The following is a 15,955-nucleotide window of genomic DNA, read 5'->3' on the forward strand; positions in this document are numbered from 1 at the left end:
GAGCTCCTTTCAGGACTCAAAGCCGATATCAAAACTCCTATGTGAAACATTCAGAGTGTCCTTGCAGCGCTTCCTTTGACTGTTATGAGAGCAATTCCTAGACTCAAGCTCGCCATAGAAGATTTGCTTTGGTGATGGAGTGTCTGACATTCTGGCTACATGACTAGCCCAACTCAGTTGTGACTGTCTCAATATGGTACGGATGCTTGGCATGGTATCTTGGATGAGCACCTCATTGTCAGGTATTTTGTCCTGATCTTCAGAAGCTGCCAAAGACAGTGAAAGTGGTTGAACTTCATGGCAGGATGCTCGTACACAATCTAAGTCTTGCAAGCGTAAAGCAGTGTGCAGAACTTTTGCTCTGTAGACTTCAGTTTGGCAGACTTACTCCTTTCCCAGACTGATGTTTGAAGGCTGCCAAAGGCTGCACTTGCTTTGGCAATTCTTGCATGTGTCTCGTCATCAATATACATAGTGCGAATGCTACATTAAAGGAGTGGGCCAAGGCTTGATGGTTGAATTCCTACCAATCCCCAATCCTATCATGGACAGGTAGATTTGAGAAAGCAAGGCCAAATAACTATTCCTTCACATCGTTTCCCTCTTCAATGATATTGGCGCATTACCCTTCAGCATTCCGTCATGAACAATATATGTTTTTCTGCCAATCTACCATTATTTTTCCACATAACCTCCCCTTGTTCACATTTTCTTTATATCCCTTCCATTTGAACTCAATGCGGAGATCAATGATGCCAGCTTTAATAGCTGCTAACCTAGGTTTGGCATGCACTTATGTACAGTTCTGGTTCAAATGTTAAATATCCATATTCTGCCCAACCTCTGATTTTAGTTACAAGGGTTGTAAAAATGGGAATGTTAGTAGATTCCTGGATTGGTGCTCAAACAAGTCCTCCCCAAAAAATCTCCTGCACTCAATAATTGTTTTGATTTATAAAATGTTATTTGATGCCATTTTCAAAAAAAATGAACTCTTAACGAATGAAGTTGGATTGAATTTGATGAAGTGCATTCCTTATCAGTTGGAATTTTTCCTGCATGTGCAACCCTGTCAATTTCCAATTCAAATAGGTTTAACTTGTGCTTCATGAGTGCAAAATGTCATAAGGGATTCCACTGACAGTATCCTGTTATACAAAAAGAAAGTGTGTGCAATGCAAGAGTGAAGATACTATAACCCTTCACTTACAATTTGATAGTTGGATAACCTCGGACTCCAAACTCAGAGGCAACACCTATGGGGAAAAAAATGGGAGGTTAGAAACCACCACATCTGGCTTACAAATGGCTTGTACACAAGTGCTTTAATCAGCTAGTCTGAAAAGGATAATTCACTTACATTTTTTCAAACCTAATATAGTTAACTCCTATATTACAGCACTATATAAGTACTTTTCCTAGCTAGGTGCTGTACATCTTCCTGTTAAAACCTTGCAATTAAAAAAAAATCCTTTGATTAGCGAGTTGAACGGAACTGCTGTGCTGTGCTCGAGGAAAGGTGCAGGCACAAATTCAAATCGACTGCCATCAACCAGAAGCCATGATAGTGTGCCTGATGTACATAGGTATATCATTCTAGAGTGGCTGGTGCAAGTATACAAAGCTGTTACTAGATGAAGTGTTGTTTTTGACCTGCATGAACATCCATCCATAAGAGACCTTGATCGCTATGCTTTTAAACCAACTTGTTGTAGATGTCAGTTAATTGTGAATCAGTGCTTCCAACCAACACAAAATGTAATATTGCTAATGAAAATGAAGGGAAAGGAACAGAGTAATGAAGTCAAGCTCTTGTCGTCTACTTTTTTTTTCCCCAAATAGGCATTTTCAGGTTAACAGAGAAAAAAAATCCCCATGTTCCAGGCAGTTTATTAGAATTTTCAATAAGTTTGCATTAGATAATGCTAGGGTGACTATTCAGATTTTTTTCCCCCACAATATGTACATATTGGCATATTTTCCCTCTTCAAGCCATGCAAACTCAAATTTTGAGGTTAGTTGAGCAAACCCAACAGCCTTGATGATCTTTTGAACTGTACAATTAAAATACACTGACTTAAGATTTGTAATTTATTCAAAGGGCAAACAGATGTGCTAACATTCAGATTGTACAGTTGCAGCTAAACTCATTTGCAGCTAAACATTCAAATTAAATTGATTATAAATGTAAATCTAACTATATTGCACTGTCAAATGCATTTCACAGTTAGTGTTTGGTAGACACTCTTTTTCATTTTCAATAAAAATGGCATGTTTGAGTCAGAAAGGGCATCAATCTTCTGTTTCATGCCTATTTATTAATTACAATTTCTGTTTGTTTCTTTGCTTTTTTTTAAAATCTCTTTGGTTTCAACAATTCCAACCTTTACTCTTCCCTTTCATATGCACTCAAAAGATCACTGGGGTGGGGGAGCAAACAATGCAATACCATTTCATCCTTCCAGCACCCTGAACAAGTTTACTAACGTGCCATTTCCCACCCATAAGAGAGAGAAATCTGTCAAATTCACAAAAGGTTAGATAATGCAAAAGCAGGGCTTTCATAATGGAAAAATTGTCCTAATAAAAGTACACAGCTTTAACTCAGCGTATATTCTATGATTGTCATCACTGAAACAATTTTCATTGAAGTGGCAAATTGATATCTCCATTTAGTTCTGATAATCAGGAGAACATCCAAAGGAACAGCTGATTTCATCGAAGTTGAAACTATTATGCTGGCACTTTATTTTAAAAGAAAAAGGAGAAGTCACTGGTCCAGGCACAACGAATACCTATTATATACCTAGCCAATAAATTTCCCAGCAGTATTGTGACATTTCACAATTTTTTACTTGAGGATTGAGTCAGTAATCCTGACATAGAGAAAAGACAACCATCTTGACCAGAGTATGGAGCATAACCCAACGGATGCTTATAAGTCAGACATGCCAGAATAAACTTGGTGCCAGGTGGTTTCAGAATGTCTTGCACACAACAAATATGATTTCCACTGAGTCTTCTCGGCTGTGTTGAAAATTACAACCAACAACCAAATAGTGACAACTTCTAAGCTCACCCTACTAAATGGCACCTACGGAATGGGAGGGTACAGAACAGATATAAGTGCCGTACCTTAAATGCACATGTTGACTCATTGTACAATTCCCTAGTTAACGTACACAGTGAAGCTTACGACTTAAGCAACAGCAAATTAAATCCCATTGAGAATGCTGTCTAGTGCATCTGTGCCCAATCTCAATTGCAGCATTGAGTATTTTATGGAACACACCAATTCTCAAAAGACCAACTTGGAATGGAAGCAACAAGTATCTATCCTTCTTAAAATATGGATGAATTTAATTGCAATCAATCGCACTGTGTTAAAATACAAAGAATTAGTTTTAAATTCTAATATTTATAATTTGCCATAATTATAGTGAAGAACTGACAGTCTACTCCCCTGGATTTAAAGTTGCTTAATTCAAATTATCTAATTTTAAAAGCACTAATTTTCTTCTCTGTTGTGGTATTTACAATGCTTACTTCAAGTTAATGGTTAATTCAAATTTAGCTTAAAAAAATCAGTAGCCAATATATTCTAGGTTACCAGAAACAGAACTGAATAAAGGTGAGATGGCTCATGACAAGGAGAAAGGAACGGAGCTTAAAGACAATCTAGCACTTTGGCTTAATTGGCTACAAAGCAGTATTAACAGAGCTAAAGAAAATTTCTATAGCTGTGGCTTAATTCTCTTTCGAGAGCTCAGTGTGCAGGCTGTAAAGAGAAGTTTAAGAATGAACTAATCAAATTTTCAAAGTATGAAAGTGCAGACCAAGGAGCTGTTATTATATTATAAACAGTTTTGGGAACATGTAACTAAATTTTGCAATTAAATCGCTGGACTTGTCAAGTTTGCTAAAAGATATAATTTCCTATATTGGATATCAGGAGATTGTAACACTTCAACACAAAATGACATGAAAAATAAATCTCTACCTCTCATGGATACTGATTAAAAAAACAGATCAACAGATGTACAGCAGCAAATCAGAGCCAATATCTTACTATTGTCAAAAGTAAATGACCATACTTAATGTCCAGATGATTAACTTTATAAACTATTTGCCTGTGATTTTGTGACACAAAGTGACTAGCAGTTTCTAAAAAAAATTTGCAATTCGCTGAAATATAACTTGAATTTGTTAATTCTGTCATATAAACCACTCGCCTTTTCCAATTCTATTAATGCAAAATTAATGCCACCTTGTATTCAAGTATGGTCACAGATGACCCCAATTGTGCACACATTGAACATTTGCAGCATGGTTCAGCAAGTGATATTATTTAGATGACTAACTTGGATTGTAATTTTCAAAGTGGAAATGTTGCCATGGACTAATTAAACTGCTGTCAGTCAGCATATTGTTAAAGCACAAGTCATGCAACATAATCTACAGAAGGGGATAGTGCAATGTAATGCATGGACTTTAAATGTGGGAAATGGTGCAAGTAGACAAGACTTTGAGAACAGAATGAAAAAATAATTCAACCCTCTAACCATTTCAGTAAAGCAAGTGTGATTTGCACAATCATGGGCCCTCCTTGGCTACTTAATTGCCTGAGGAGCTGAAGAAGCAAAGGACAACTTCCAAAAATTTCAAATTTTCTCTCAGCATCTCTGCAGAAAACTTGCCAAAAGTTCCTGAATACTAAACAATTTCAACCTTGACACAATTGGTGTTCACATTAAAATGTTGTGGTGTACAAGAAACAGTTCTCTCTCATTAAAAGAAAGCTCCATAGAGAGTTAGATGTTTTCAATTCATTCTATACATATTAAAACAGTACAATTAGCAGGTGTCACAACAGCACTACACAGTGTCCCACAGATGACATTTCTACGATTCAAACAAGAGAATTAATTTGTACACGAGTATACAACTCTCAGTATCTGTTTTTTAACCCAATATTTGCCAAATTCCTTTTTAAAGGAGTGACTCACCAAAGTATTAGCATCTGATGGGAATTTAATCCACATATCTAATCTCATCCCAATTGACAATGTTGAGACACCAAATATATCAATCACAATTTCAGGTTTAATTGCCCCCTCACATTTGCTTTATCTATCTCTTGCAGAATCTTAAAATAATTGGATTATTTCCCGTTTTGTTAATCTTTTCCAAACTTAGAACCTTAAGTGCCCAATTCATCCTTAGAACTCCCTCTAAACTTTCTCCAACACAGCAATATCATTCTGAAGTTAGGGTATCCAAGCAGGAAGTCAATACCAATAAATTATAAAAAGTTCAATTAATCTCATTTTGCCTCATTTTCTTATCTACCTAACTGCAGCCAGAGTATCACCTACAATGGCTTCTCTACTCAGTGCCACACTATTGCATCTGGTGTCCCCCAAAGATCTATCCTTGGCTTCCTCCTACTTCTTAGCTACATTCTGCCCCTTGGAGACATCATCCAAAACGGTGTTAGTTTTCACATGTACAGTGAAGACATCCAAGCTCTACCTCATCACCACCTCTCTCAACTCCCCCACTATTGCGAAATGATCAGGCTGCTTACCCAACACCCAGTACTGGGTGAACAAAAATTTCCTCCAATGAAATACTGGGAAGACCAAAGCCATCATTTTTGATCCCTGTTACAAGCTCGGTTGCTTGGTTACTGCCTTAATCCCTCTCTCTGGAAACTTGACTGTTCACAAACTTTGGTGACATATCTGACCCTGACATGAGCCTCTGACCACATATTATGCTGTCACCAAGACCACCTATTTCCATCTCCATTACATCACTCAACTCCGCCCCTGCCTTAGATTATCTGTGGCTGAAAGCCTCATCCATATCTTTGTTACCTCTAGGCTTCACTATTCCAATGCACTCCTGGCTAGCTCCCACATTCTAACCTCTAAATTTTAGGTCACCAAAATTCTGCTGCCGATGTGGACCAAATTCCATTCACCCATCACCTGTGTTCACTGACCTCTACAGGCTCCCAGTTAAGCAGCACCAAGAATTTAAAGTTCTCATCCTTGTTTTCAAATCCCTCCTTGATCTTGCCCCTCCCCATCTCTAATTTGCTGCAGCCCATAATCCTCCAATACTTCTGGCCTCCTGAACATCCCCAATTTTAATTGCTCCACCATTGGTAGCTGTGCCTTCAGCTGGCAATGTCCCAAGATCTAAAATTCCCTCCCCAAACCGCTTCAGCTCTCTTTCCTCCTTGAAGACACTCACACGACATACAAATTAGGAGCAGGAGTAGGCCATTTGGCCCCTTGAGCCTGTTCCGCCATTTGATAACATCATGACTGATTGAATTGTGGCCTCTACTTTCCTGTATACTCCCTATACTCTTTGACTCCCTTGTCAGTTAAGAATCTAACTCAGTTTTAAAAATATTCAACGACCCAGCCTCACTGCTCTCCGGGGAAGAGAATTCCACAGACTAACAACTTTTTGAGAGAAAAAAATTCTCATCTGTGTCTTAAATGGGAAATTCTTATTTTTAATCTGGGTCCCCCAGTTCTAGTATATTGCACAAGGGGAAATACCCTTTCAGCATCCATTCTGTCAAGTCTCCTCAGGATCTTATACGTTTCAATAAGATTACCTCTCATTCTTCTAAACTGCAATGGATACAGGTCCAACCTTTCCTCATAATAAAACGCTTTCATCCCTGGAATCAGTTGAGTGAACCTTCACTGCACTGCATCCAATGCAATTATAACCCTTCTTAAGTAAGGAGACCAAAAGTGTACACAGTACTCCAGACGTGGTCTCACTAACATCCTGTACAGCTGTAACAAGGTTCCCGTACTTTTATATTCCTTTCCCCTTGCAATAAAGGCCAATGTTCCATTTGCCTTTCTAGTCACTTGCTGTGCCTGCATACAAACTTTTTGTGTTTCATGTGCCAGGATACCCAGATCACTCTGTACCGCAGAGATCTGCAATCTCGCTCCATTTAAATAATATGCTGCTTTTCTATTCTTCTGTCAAAATGGACAAGTGCATATTTTCCCACAATTTACACTATCTGCCAATTTTTTGCCACCCACTAAACCTATCTATATCCCTTTACAGACACCTTATGTCCACTTGACAACTTACTCTCCTTTGAATCATCAGCAAAGTTAGCAACTGTACATTCAGTCCCTTCCTCCAAATCATGAATATAGGTTATAAATAGTTGAGGCCCCAATACTGATCCCTGTGGCACTTCACTCATTACATCTTACCAACCTAAAACTCCTTAAAACCAAGCTCTTTTATCAAGCATTTGGCCTGCTGCCCTAATATTGCCTGGTGTAAAACTTTGTCTTAAAATATTCCTGTGGTGTGCCGCGGATTGTTTTATTATGTGAAAGGCACTATATAAATATAAGTTGTTGTTATAATCAAAGCTCCCTCAAGATACATCCCCTTAATTGATTCCACTCACTCATTCATAATTGCTTCTGTTAACATGAGAAAATTGTTCTAATGAGTTAACAAACGTGATTAAATATCAATAGAAACTTAAAGATCCAAAGTGTATTCTATTTACTTAATATTTAAGTAAATGATCCAAATGCCAAGGCTTTGCATTAAACATGTTACCAAAACTTTATGGTATGTATTTTAAAGAGCTAAAGATTAGTAAATGTTTCACTCTCAGAAGAGATTTTTCTTTTCTTCTTCTACCGATAAAATCTTCCCCCAACAAATCTTGATGGTCATGAAACAGACAACACTCCACGATATTCTTAACACCAACATCTCAAAGATGTGTAGACATGAGAGAAGTTAAAGAAATAATGGGCATATATGAACTAGGAGCAGGGGTAGACCGTTCAGCTCCTCGAGCTTGCTCCACCATTCAATAAGATGTACAAGACAGAAGATGGAATTGCAAAAGAGGATAGGTAGCAACAAAGCCGAGTAAAAAGGTGGGGGAGAAATCAATAAAGCAATACAGGCTGTTGTGGCCTGGGAGCAAAGATTTCTCTAATTTTTTTGTGGCGGATGGTGATGTATTTCTGTGCAAGGCCCCTTTAATTTATTTTCTGCAGCCAAGCATACACGATTATTTAATGAGGCCAATTTGTGCATGGACTGCATGGGCAGTGTCAGGTTGCTGCGTGATTGCGCAGTTTAAGGAGATTATTGCCTGGAAGATGAAAAAGAGGAAACCCACAAGGCCATAGGCTATCCCACCTGTAAAGTGTTCCAAGGAGGCACCCCAAGTACAAATCTGCTCCCACCCCACACCCCTGAAAACACCTGCACACCCAAGTGTGTTGATGATCATGAAACCATTGTCAACTGTTGTAAAAACCCATCACTAATGTCCTTTAGCGAAGGAAATCTGCTGTCCTCACCTGGTCCGGCCTACATGCGACTCCAGGCCCACAGCAATGTGGTTGACTCTGAAATGGCCTAACAAGCCACTCAGTTGAATCAAACCGCTCGAGAGTCTATAAGGAATGAAACCCAACGGACCATCCAGCATTGACTTAGGCACTGGAAACAACAACAGCAAACTCAGTCCTGTCAACTCTACAGGGTTGTCCTAGGAGTCCTCAACATCGACTTCGGATCCCTTGAAGTCTCATGGCATCAAGTCAAACATGGGCAAGGAAATCTCCTGATTACCATGTACAGCAACCAACAAACATCCTGCCTATCCCATCACCCCTTGCCTGCTCAGTGCTGGACAATATCCAGGCTTGGGCTGGCAAGTGGCAAATTACATTGCCTGGCACTTGTGTGGCACGAATGACCATCACCAACGAGAGAATCTAATCATTGCTCCTTGACACTCTGTGGCATTACCATCGCTGATTTCCCCACTAACAACATCCTGGGGGTTACCATCGACTAGAAACTGAACTGGTCTAGCTATATAAATACTGTGGCTATAAGAGCAGGTCAGAGGCTAGGAACCCTGCAGCAAGTAACTCACCTCTGACTCTCCAAAGCCTGTCCTTCAATTACAAGGCACAAATCAGGAGTATGATGGAGTGCTCTTTACTTGTCTTGATGAGTGAAGTGCAAACAGATGTAAAGAGGTACGATATGATTGCGCTTACGGAGACATGGCTGCAGGGTGACCAAGGCTGAGAATTGAATATCCAAGGGTACTCGATATTTAGAATGGACAGGCAAAAAGGAAAAAGAGATGGTGTGGCGCTGTTAGCTAAGGATGAAATCAGTGCGATTGTGAGAGGATAATGGCTCATAAAATCTAGATGCAGAATCAGTCTGGGTGCAGCTTAGAAGCAACAAGGAGCGGAAAACATTAGTAGGAGTTGTCTATTGGTCTCCAAACCGTAGTGGTTGGGGAAAGCATTAAACAGGATATTAGAGATGCATGTAACAAAGGTGCTACAGTAATCATGGGTGACTTTAATCTACATATAGACTGGACATAACTAGCAGAATAGATAAGGAAGAAAACAGTGGATGTGGTGCATTTGGACTTTCAGAAAGTTTTTGATAAAGTCCCACATAAGAGGTTAGTGTGTAAAATTAAAGCACATGTGACTGGGGGTAATATATTGGCATGGATTGAGAACTGGATAGCAGACAGGAAACAGTAGGAATAAACGGATCTTTTTCAGAGCAGCAGGCAGCAATAGCAGGGCACCACAGGGATCAGTGCTTGAGCCCCAGCTGTTTACAATATATATCAATAATTTGGATGAGGGAACAAAATGTAATATTACCAAGTTTGTTGACGTCACAAAACTTTATGGGAATGAGTGGTGAGGAGCGTGTTAAGAGGTTTCACAGCAATTTAGACAGGTTGAGCGAGTGGGCATATGCAGTATAATGTGGATAAATGTGAAGTCATCCACTTTGGTAAGAAAAACAAAATGGCAGAGTATTATCTAAATGGTGATAGATTTGGAAATGTTGATGTATAAAGGGACCCGGGTGTCCTTGTACATCAATCACTGAAAGCAAGCATGCAGGTGCAGCAAACAGTTAAGGAGGCAAATGGTACATTGGCCTTCATTCCAAGAGGACTTGAGTACAGGAGCAAGGGTGTCTTACTACAGTTGTACAGGACCTTGGTGAGACCACACCTGTAGCATTATGCACAGTTTTGGTCTCCTTACCCAAGAAAGGAGATACTTACCTTAGAGGGAGTGCAGTGAATGATCACCAGACTGATTCCTGGGATGGCAGGATTGTCGTAAGAGGGGTTGGGCTGACTCGGCCTGTATTCACTGGAGTTTAGAAAAATGACAGTCTCATTGAAACATTTAAAATTTTGACAGGGATGGACAGACCGAATGCAAGGATGATGTTTCCTCTGGCCAGGGATCTAGAATAAGGGGTCACAGTCTCAGGGTATGGGGTAGAACATTTAGGATGGAGAGGAGGAGAAACTTCTTCACTCAGAGGGTGGTGAACCTATGGAATTCTCTACCACTGAAGGCTGTGGAGGCCAAGTCACTGAATATATTTAGGAAAGAAATAGATAGATTCCTAGGCACTAAAGGTGCCAAGGGGTACAGGGAGAGAGTGGGAGTATGGGGTTGAGATAGGGAATCAACCATAATCATAGTGAATGGTGGAGCAGGCTCGAAGGGCCGAATGACTACTCTTGCTCCTATTTCTAAGTTTCTAGCTCCAACAACACTCAAGAAACTTGACACCATTCAGGACAAAGCAGCCCGCTCGATTGGCACCCCCATCCACAAACATTCACTCCCTCTATCACTGGCGCACAGTGGCAGCAGTGTGTACCATCTACAAGATGCACTGCAGGAACTCATCAAGGCTCCTTAGCGTCTTCCAAACCCATAACCATTACCATCAAGAAGGACAAAGGCAGCAGATGCATGGGAACACCACCAACTGCAAGTTTCCCCCGAAGCTAAATACCATCCTGACTTGGAAATATATTCACTGTCATTGGGCCAAAATCCTGGAACTCCCTCCTTAACAGCATTGTGGGTGTACCTACACCACGTGGACTGCAGCAGTCCAAAGCAGCAGCTCACCACCATCTTCTCAAGGGCAATTAGGGATGGTAATAAATGTTGGCATAGCTAGTGATGCCCACATCTCATGAATGAATAAAAGAAAAATTACTCCATCAGCAATGACTGCCAGGGAGAAAATGAGAATTTTTGTTCAGGTCTGAACTTGTTGAAGTAAACATTAAGCCCAGAACACTGAAGTGTCTGGTAGAAAGATGAAGCCATCAAGCTCAAGTTGAGCTTTACTGGAACAGTGCAGAAGGACAAAAGCAGAAAGTTCAGAGTGGGAATGGGCAAAGAATTTAAATGGTATGCAACAGGAACCTCTACAGCATACTCGGAGACAAAATGCAGATGTTCAATAAACCAGTCACCTAGTTTGCCTTTTATTTCCTGTTATGGACAAGCAGAGAGGCAAACTGAACTCCTTTATTTTTCTTGCCATCTGTCCATAAGCAGAGGTGTTTTAATTTCTGAAGTAGGCTGTGATGTGTTTCCCCAAACTCTCCGCTGTGAAGTCAATTTTAAAGTGACTCGTAGCAAATTCTCTTTTAGAGTTAAATTAAAAGTATTGTTTATTCATACATTCAAACCCAGAGAATGGTCATCACAACTACATGCACACATACACACAAAGAAATAGGAAAGAAAAGAGTTTTACACCTAGGGATAACTAAAAACAAAGAAAAACAATGATATGGTTATTAGTTCACATGAATGTCAGAGTCCAGTGAGGGTTCCTTCATGTAGGAGTTAAAGTTCAAGTGGGTTCAGTTAGCTGAAAGCAGGAGTTGCTGAATTCCTTGAAAATTGATGATGACACTGCAAGATGAGGTTGCTAAACAGAGACTTGGTCCACAATGGCAAGAATCTTCCAGAGATCCAAGCTTTGAGGATGTTTAGACTTGAGACAGACTTTGTTGTAAGCCTGGAGTCCTGCTTTGGTGTTGACAGGCTGGACGTTATCAGCTGACTGTCCTGGGAGTCCAAGAACGTAACATTAAAACTTTCCAAAGGCCAGGGGAGCTTAGGTCATGTGGTATTGCCCATTGAGGAGTTAGTTTCAAGCTAACAATCAGTTTCCGTCCCTGGTCAAAATCGATTGTTCATCTTAGGAGACAGATGGTGGATATTAGTGCCTCCACAGGTATAATGAGTTTTGGTAGCTCTCACTTTGTTATGAGTCCATGCTGGGGAGACAAGCCACCTGCTGCTCCCTTGTTTCATTGATTGTAATGGATCCCCACATTGATAGGTGAGAGATTCCACAAGGATGAGGATTGAACTTTGTCCTTGTAATTACTGTTGGAAGTTTCCAGAACTGTAGCCAACTTGAAAATCATGTGACCTGTAGCAGCTATGTTTTTGGGCCAGCAAAGTCCATTTTTAAATAAGTAGAAAGTAAGGTTTGACTTAAATAGTTTATGTTCACTTTCATGTCTTATGGGCGACATTTCCCCAATGTAGATCATGAGCAGCAAATACAGTAAACTAGGTTAGGGGAAATTTACATAAATCACTGTTTCATAAAGGAAAATGTATTTATATAGCATTTTACACAAGCACTGAGGGATAGATGTTAGTTGAAGCACTGGGGATAACTCTTCTGTACTTTTTTGAAATAGTGCCATGGGATCTTTTACATTCATCCTTAATAACAGATGGGGCCCCAATTTAATATTTCAACCTGGAGACGGCCCCTGCTAAAAGTGCAGATATCCCTCAGTACTGCACTGGACTGTCATCCTGCATTTGTGCTCACATCCTGGAATGGGGCTAAAACATCTGACTCAGATGACAGTGCTAACAACAGAGCCACAGTTGATAAACATGAGTATGAGGCCCTCAGGTCCTTCAGACTGGCAGAATGGGATTGGGGGTGCGGGGGGGTGGCTGCAGTCGGTTAGCTTTGTTGGCCAGATGGCTAGAGTGTGCTGCAGAATGACACCAAAAGCACAGGTTCAATCCCTGTAAAAGCTCTGGTAGTTCATGAAGGCCTGCCTCCTTGCTTTGCCCCACAATTGTTGTGAAGTGGTGCCTGTCAAGCTGTATAACCGACTGCCTCTTTCTAATTATTGGATTATGGCTAATTATCTGTTACTCAAGGCCCTGAGCAGTGATGTGTGGATGGGGAATGTTAAAATCATGTGTTTGAATAGAAATGAGAGCAGGGGTTGAAATGATTAAGTGAATCAGGGTGTCAAGGAGAGACTGGTTCCTTTGATGTTGGCGAGTTGAGGGTGGGGAAGGTGAAAGATATGCTGAGGGGTGTCAGAAATGGTAGAAAAGGATAACCTGTTGAGTTCAGAGACTGGTGAGGACAAGGGGGAAGCTATATCACAGGCAAAGACACAATCTCAAAAAATGGGTCGGACTCACCATGATAAAAGGGGAAAAGTGGAGAACATTTCAGATCTTGTGATGAGGAGGGTATCATTAGAGTAGATGTGGGAGAGATTTAAAAAACTGGGAGTAGGGAATGGAAGTCTTTACAGGAAGGTTGGGAAGAAATACAATCCTAACTAGCTTTGGGAGTCAGTGGGCTTGATATAAGTGTTCAGCTCATGCCCAGAGATAAAGGAGTCTAGGAAAGGAAGGGATATTTCAAAGTTGGATGAGGTAAAGGGTAGAAATTTGAAACACAATTGATGCAATTTCAGATATGAACAAGAGTAGGCTATTTAGCCCTTCAAACCTGTTCCACCATTTAATGAGAATATGGCTGATCTGTGGTCTAACTCTATATACCTGTCTTTGCCCCATATCCCTCAATATCTTTGGTTAACAAAAATCTATCAATCTCAGTTTTAAATTTAACAATTGATCTAGCACCAACTGTTGTTTGCAGAAAAGAGCTCCAAACTTCTACCATCCGTGTGTAGAGATATTTCTTAACTTTACTCTTGAAAGGTGACTCTAATTTTCAGACAGCTTCCTACTTTTAGACTCTCCAATTCGCAGAAATAGTTTCTCTCTATCTACCTTATCTATTCCCCTTAGTATCTTGAAAACTTCAATTAAGTCATCCCTTAACATAATAAATTCCAGAGAATACAACCCTAGTTAGTGTAGCCTCTCCTCATAATTTAATAATACTGATAAAACCATGCTGCATTCTCTCCAAGTTCAATACATTCTCCCCAAGGTGTGGTATCCTAGTCAGTGCAAGCAGAAAGCAGCTTCAACTTAATATTCACAGAACAGGAAGAGAGATCGGGAGAGAACTGGTCCAAATGGTCTTGTATAACTTAAAATAGAACTCCAGTTCAGACCAGTACCAGTCATTTCCCAAGTTTTACTGGTTTTTCCTTCTGCTCCCCACCAACCCACCGCTCCCCACCAACCCACCGCACCCCCCCCCCCCCCCCCCCCCCCCCCCAACCACCTTCCAAGTGAGGATAAACAATGCCAAATCTCTCCAAGTGTGAAAAACCTTCAAATGCAAGAGCTACAGACATGAGGTTTGCCCTACTCAAAGGAAAGCCATGTTCCAGTGATTCAATAACAATCAGAAGTCCACGTTCACCCATTTGATTAACAGAAGGGGTGGGAGAGGGAGATCTAATAGGGGTATCACTCTGATTAGTTAATTGAATGTGGTATTCAAATATAGAAAAATGTTTTGATCCACGCAATCTACATCAATATTTTCCATAAGTGATTAAAGTAGAAAGGACATTTTCAGTTGTTTCTAGTTAAATGCAGAGGCTCACTGACTGTCTTGTATCTTAACAAAAACAGTCAATCAATCAGTTTCCTCCTACAATCTTATGGCAGTGACAGCATTGCTCAGAACCACATTTCGCAGTAACCCCACCAGGACCTTGTTTGGGAGAAAGAGGGGCGGAAATGACTTATTAACCAGGGTAATACTGGCAATGTCAGGTTAGTGTCCCAGCAGCACAGCTAATGCATGCACAAAGAATGGGAAATACCAGAAAGAAAGATGCAGGCAAAGGCTCTGGTAGTGGAGGCCAGTATTTGAGAATGTTAGTCCAGGGAATTCTAAAATAAATGCAAATTTATAGAAGAGTTTTGTTTTAAAATAATGATTTGGCTTTATGATGTTCTAAACTTATAAACTAAGTTATACAGTGCGCCAAGTTGGAAGTGACACATTTGCCAAAATTTGAGCAACATGATTATTGTGGTAAAAACAAAAAAACTGCGGATGCTGGAAATCCAAAACAAAAACAGAATTACCTGGAAAAACTCAGCAGGTCTGGCAGCATCGGCGGAGAAGAAAAGAGTTGACGTTTCGAGTCCTCATGACCCTTCGACAGAACTGTAGTTCTGTCGAAGGGTCATGAGGACTCGAAACGTCAACTCTTTTCTTCTCCGCCGATGCTGCCAGACCTGCTGAGTTTTTCCTATGATTATTGTGGTACTTGGCTCCTCGTGTTTATCGGTATGTACTATTGAATGATATGCATAATTATTCTCCTAATTATGTTTAATATTAAGAGAAAGTGGATGCTCACAACCTTATTCTCCTCGCGTTACAAACTGAAAAAGTGAGCTCTGAATACGTACAAGTATGCACAGGCTTTTTTGTGACCAGATTCTGTGCAAGATGCAATCAGGAGTTCCAGCTATATCCAGGACCAGGAGCTTCATCTGCCAGCTATAAATTTGATTTCATGGATATAGCTAAAGTATAACCACAGCCTCAGTCATTTTTAAGTAGCAGTCAATTTTAACTTTTTTCTTTTGAAAAGAATTGAATTGATTTTGTCCAAGACCAACGATCTGCAGTTTTCAAGGAATAAAATGAACAAAATGCAAGATACAATCAATCTTAAAACATCTCAAACTTCTGTAATCCCACATAATAAAAACTGAATGACCAGATTTTAATTTATAATATTAAATGAATCACTGAACACTGTTATCCCCCACCAAAAAATTGCAGAATCTCAAGAACTAAAAAATGAAATTGGACTTCACTAAAAGTA

The 15,955-nt window shown here is 40.1% G+C and overlaps 1 protein-coding gene across 1 annotated transcript in view; it reads right to left on the reverse strand.

Moving 5' to 3' along the window:
• The window catches only part of LOC121278666 (protein disulfide-isomerase TMX3-like), a 141,173-nt gene that overhangs the window by 83,339 nt on the left and 41,879 nt on the right, over positions 1–15,955 (reverse strand). The window contains exon 5 of the mRNA XM_041188978.1: positions 1,211–1,256. Within this exon, the coding sequence (XP_041044912.1) occupies positions 1,211–1,256 (46 nt within the window). The remainder of the gene's footprint in view (positions 1–1,210; positions 1,257–15,955) is intronic.

Source organism: Carcharodon carcharias, chromosome 6, assembly GCF_017639515.1.
Source record: "Carcharodon carcharias isolate sCarCar2 chromosome 6, sCarCar2.pri, whole genome shotgun sequence".
In the NCBI taxonomy this organism is placed as follows: Eukaryota; Metazoa; Chordata; class Chondrichthyes; order Lamniformes; family Lamnidae; genus Carcharodon; species Carcharodon carcharias.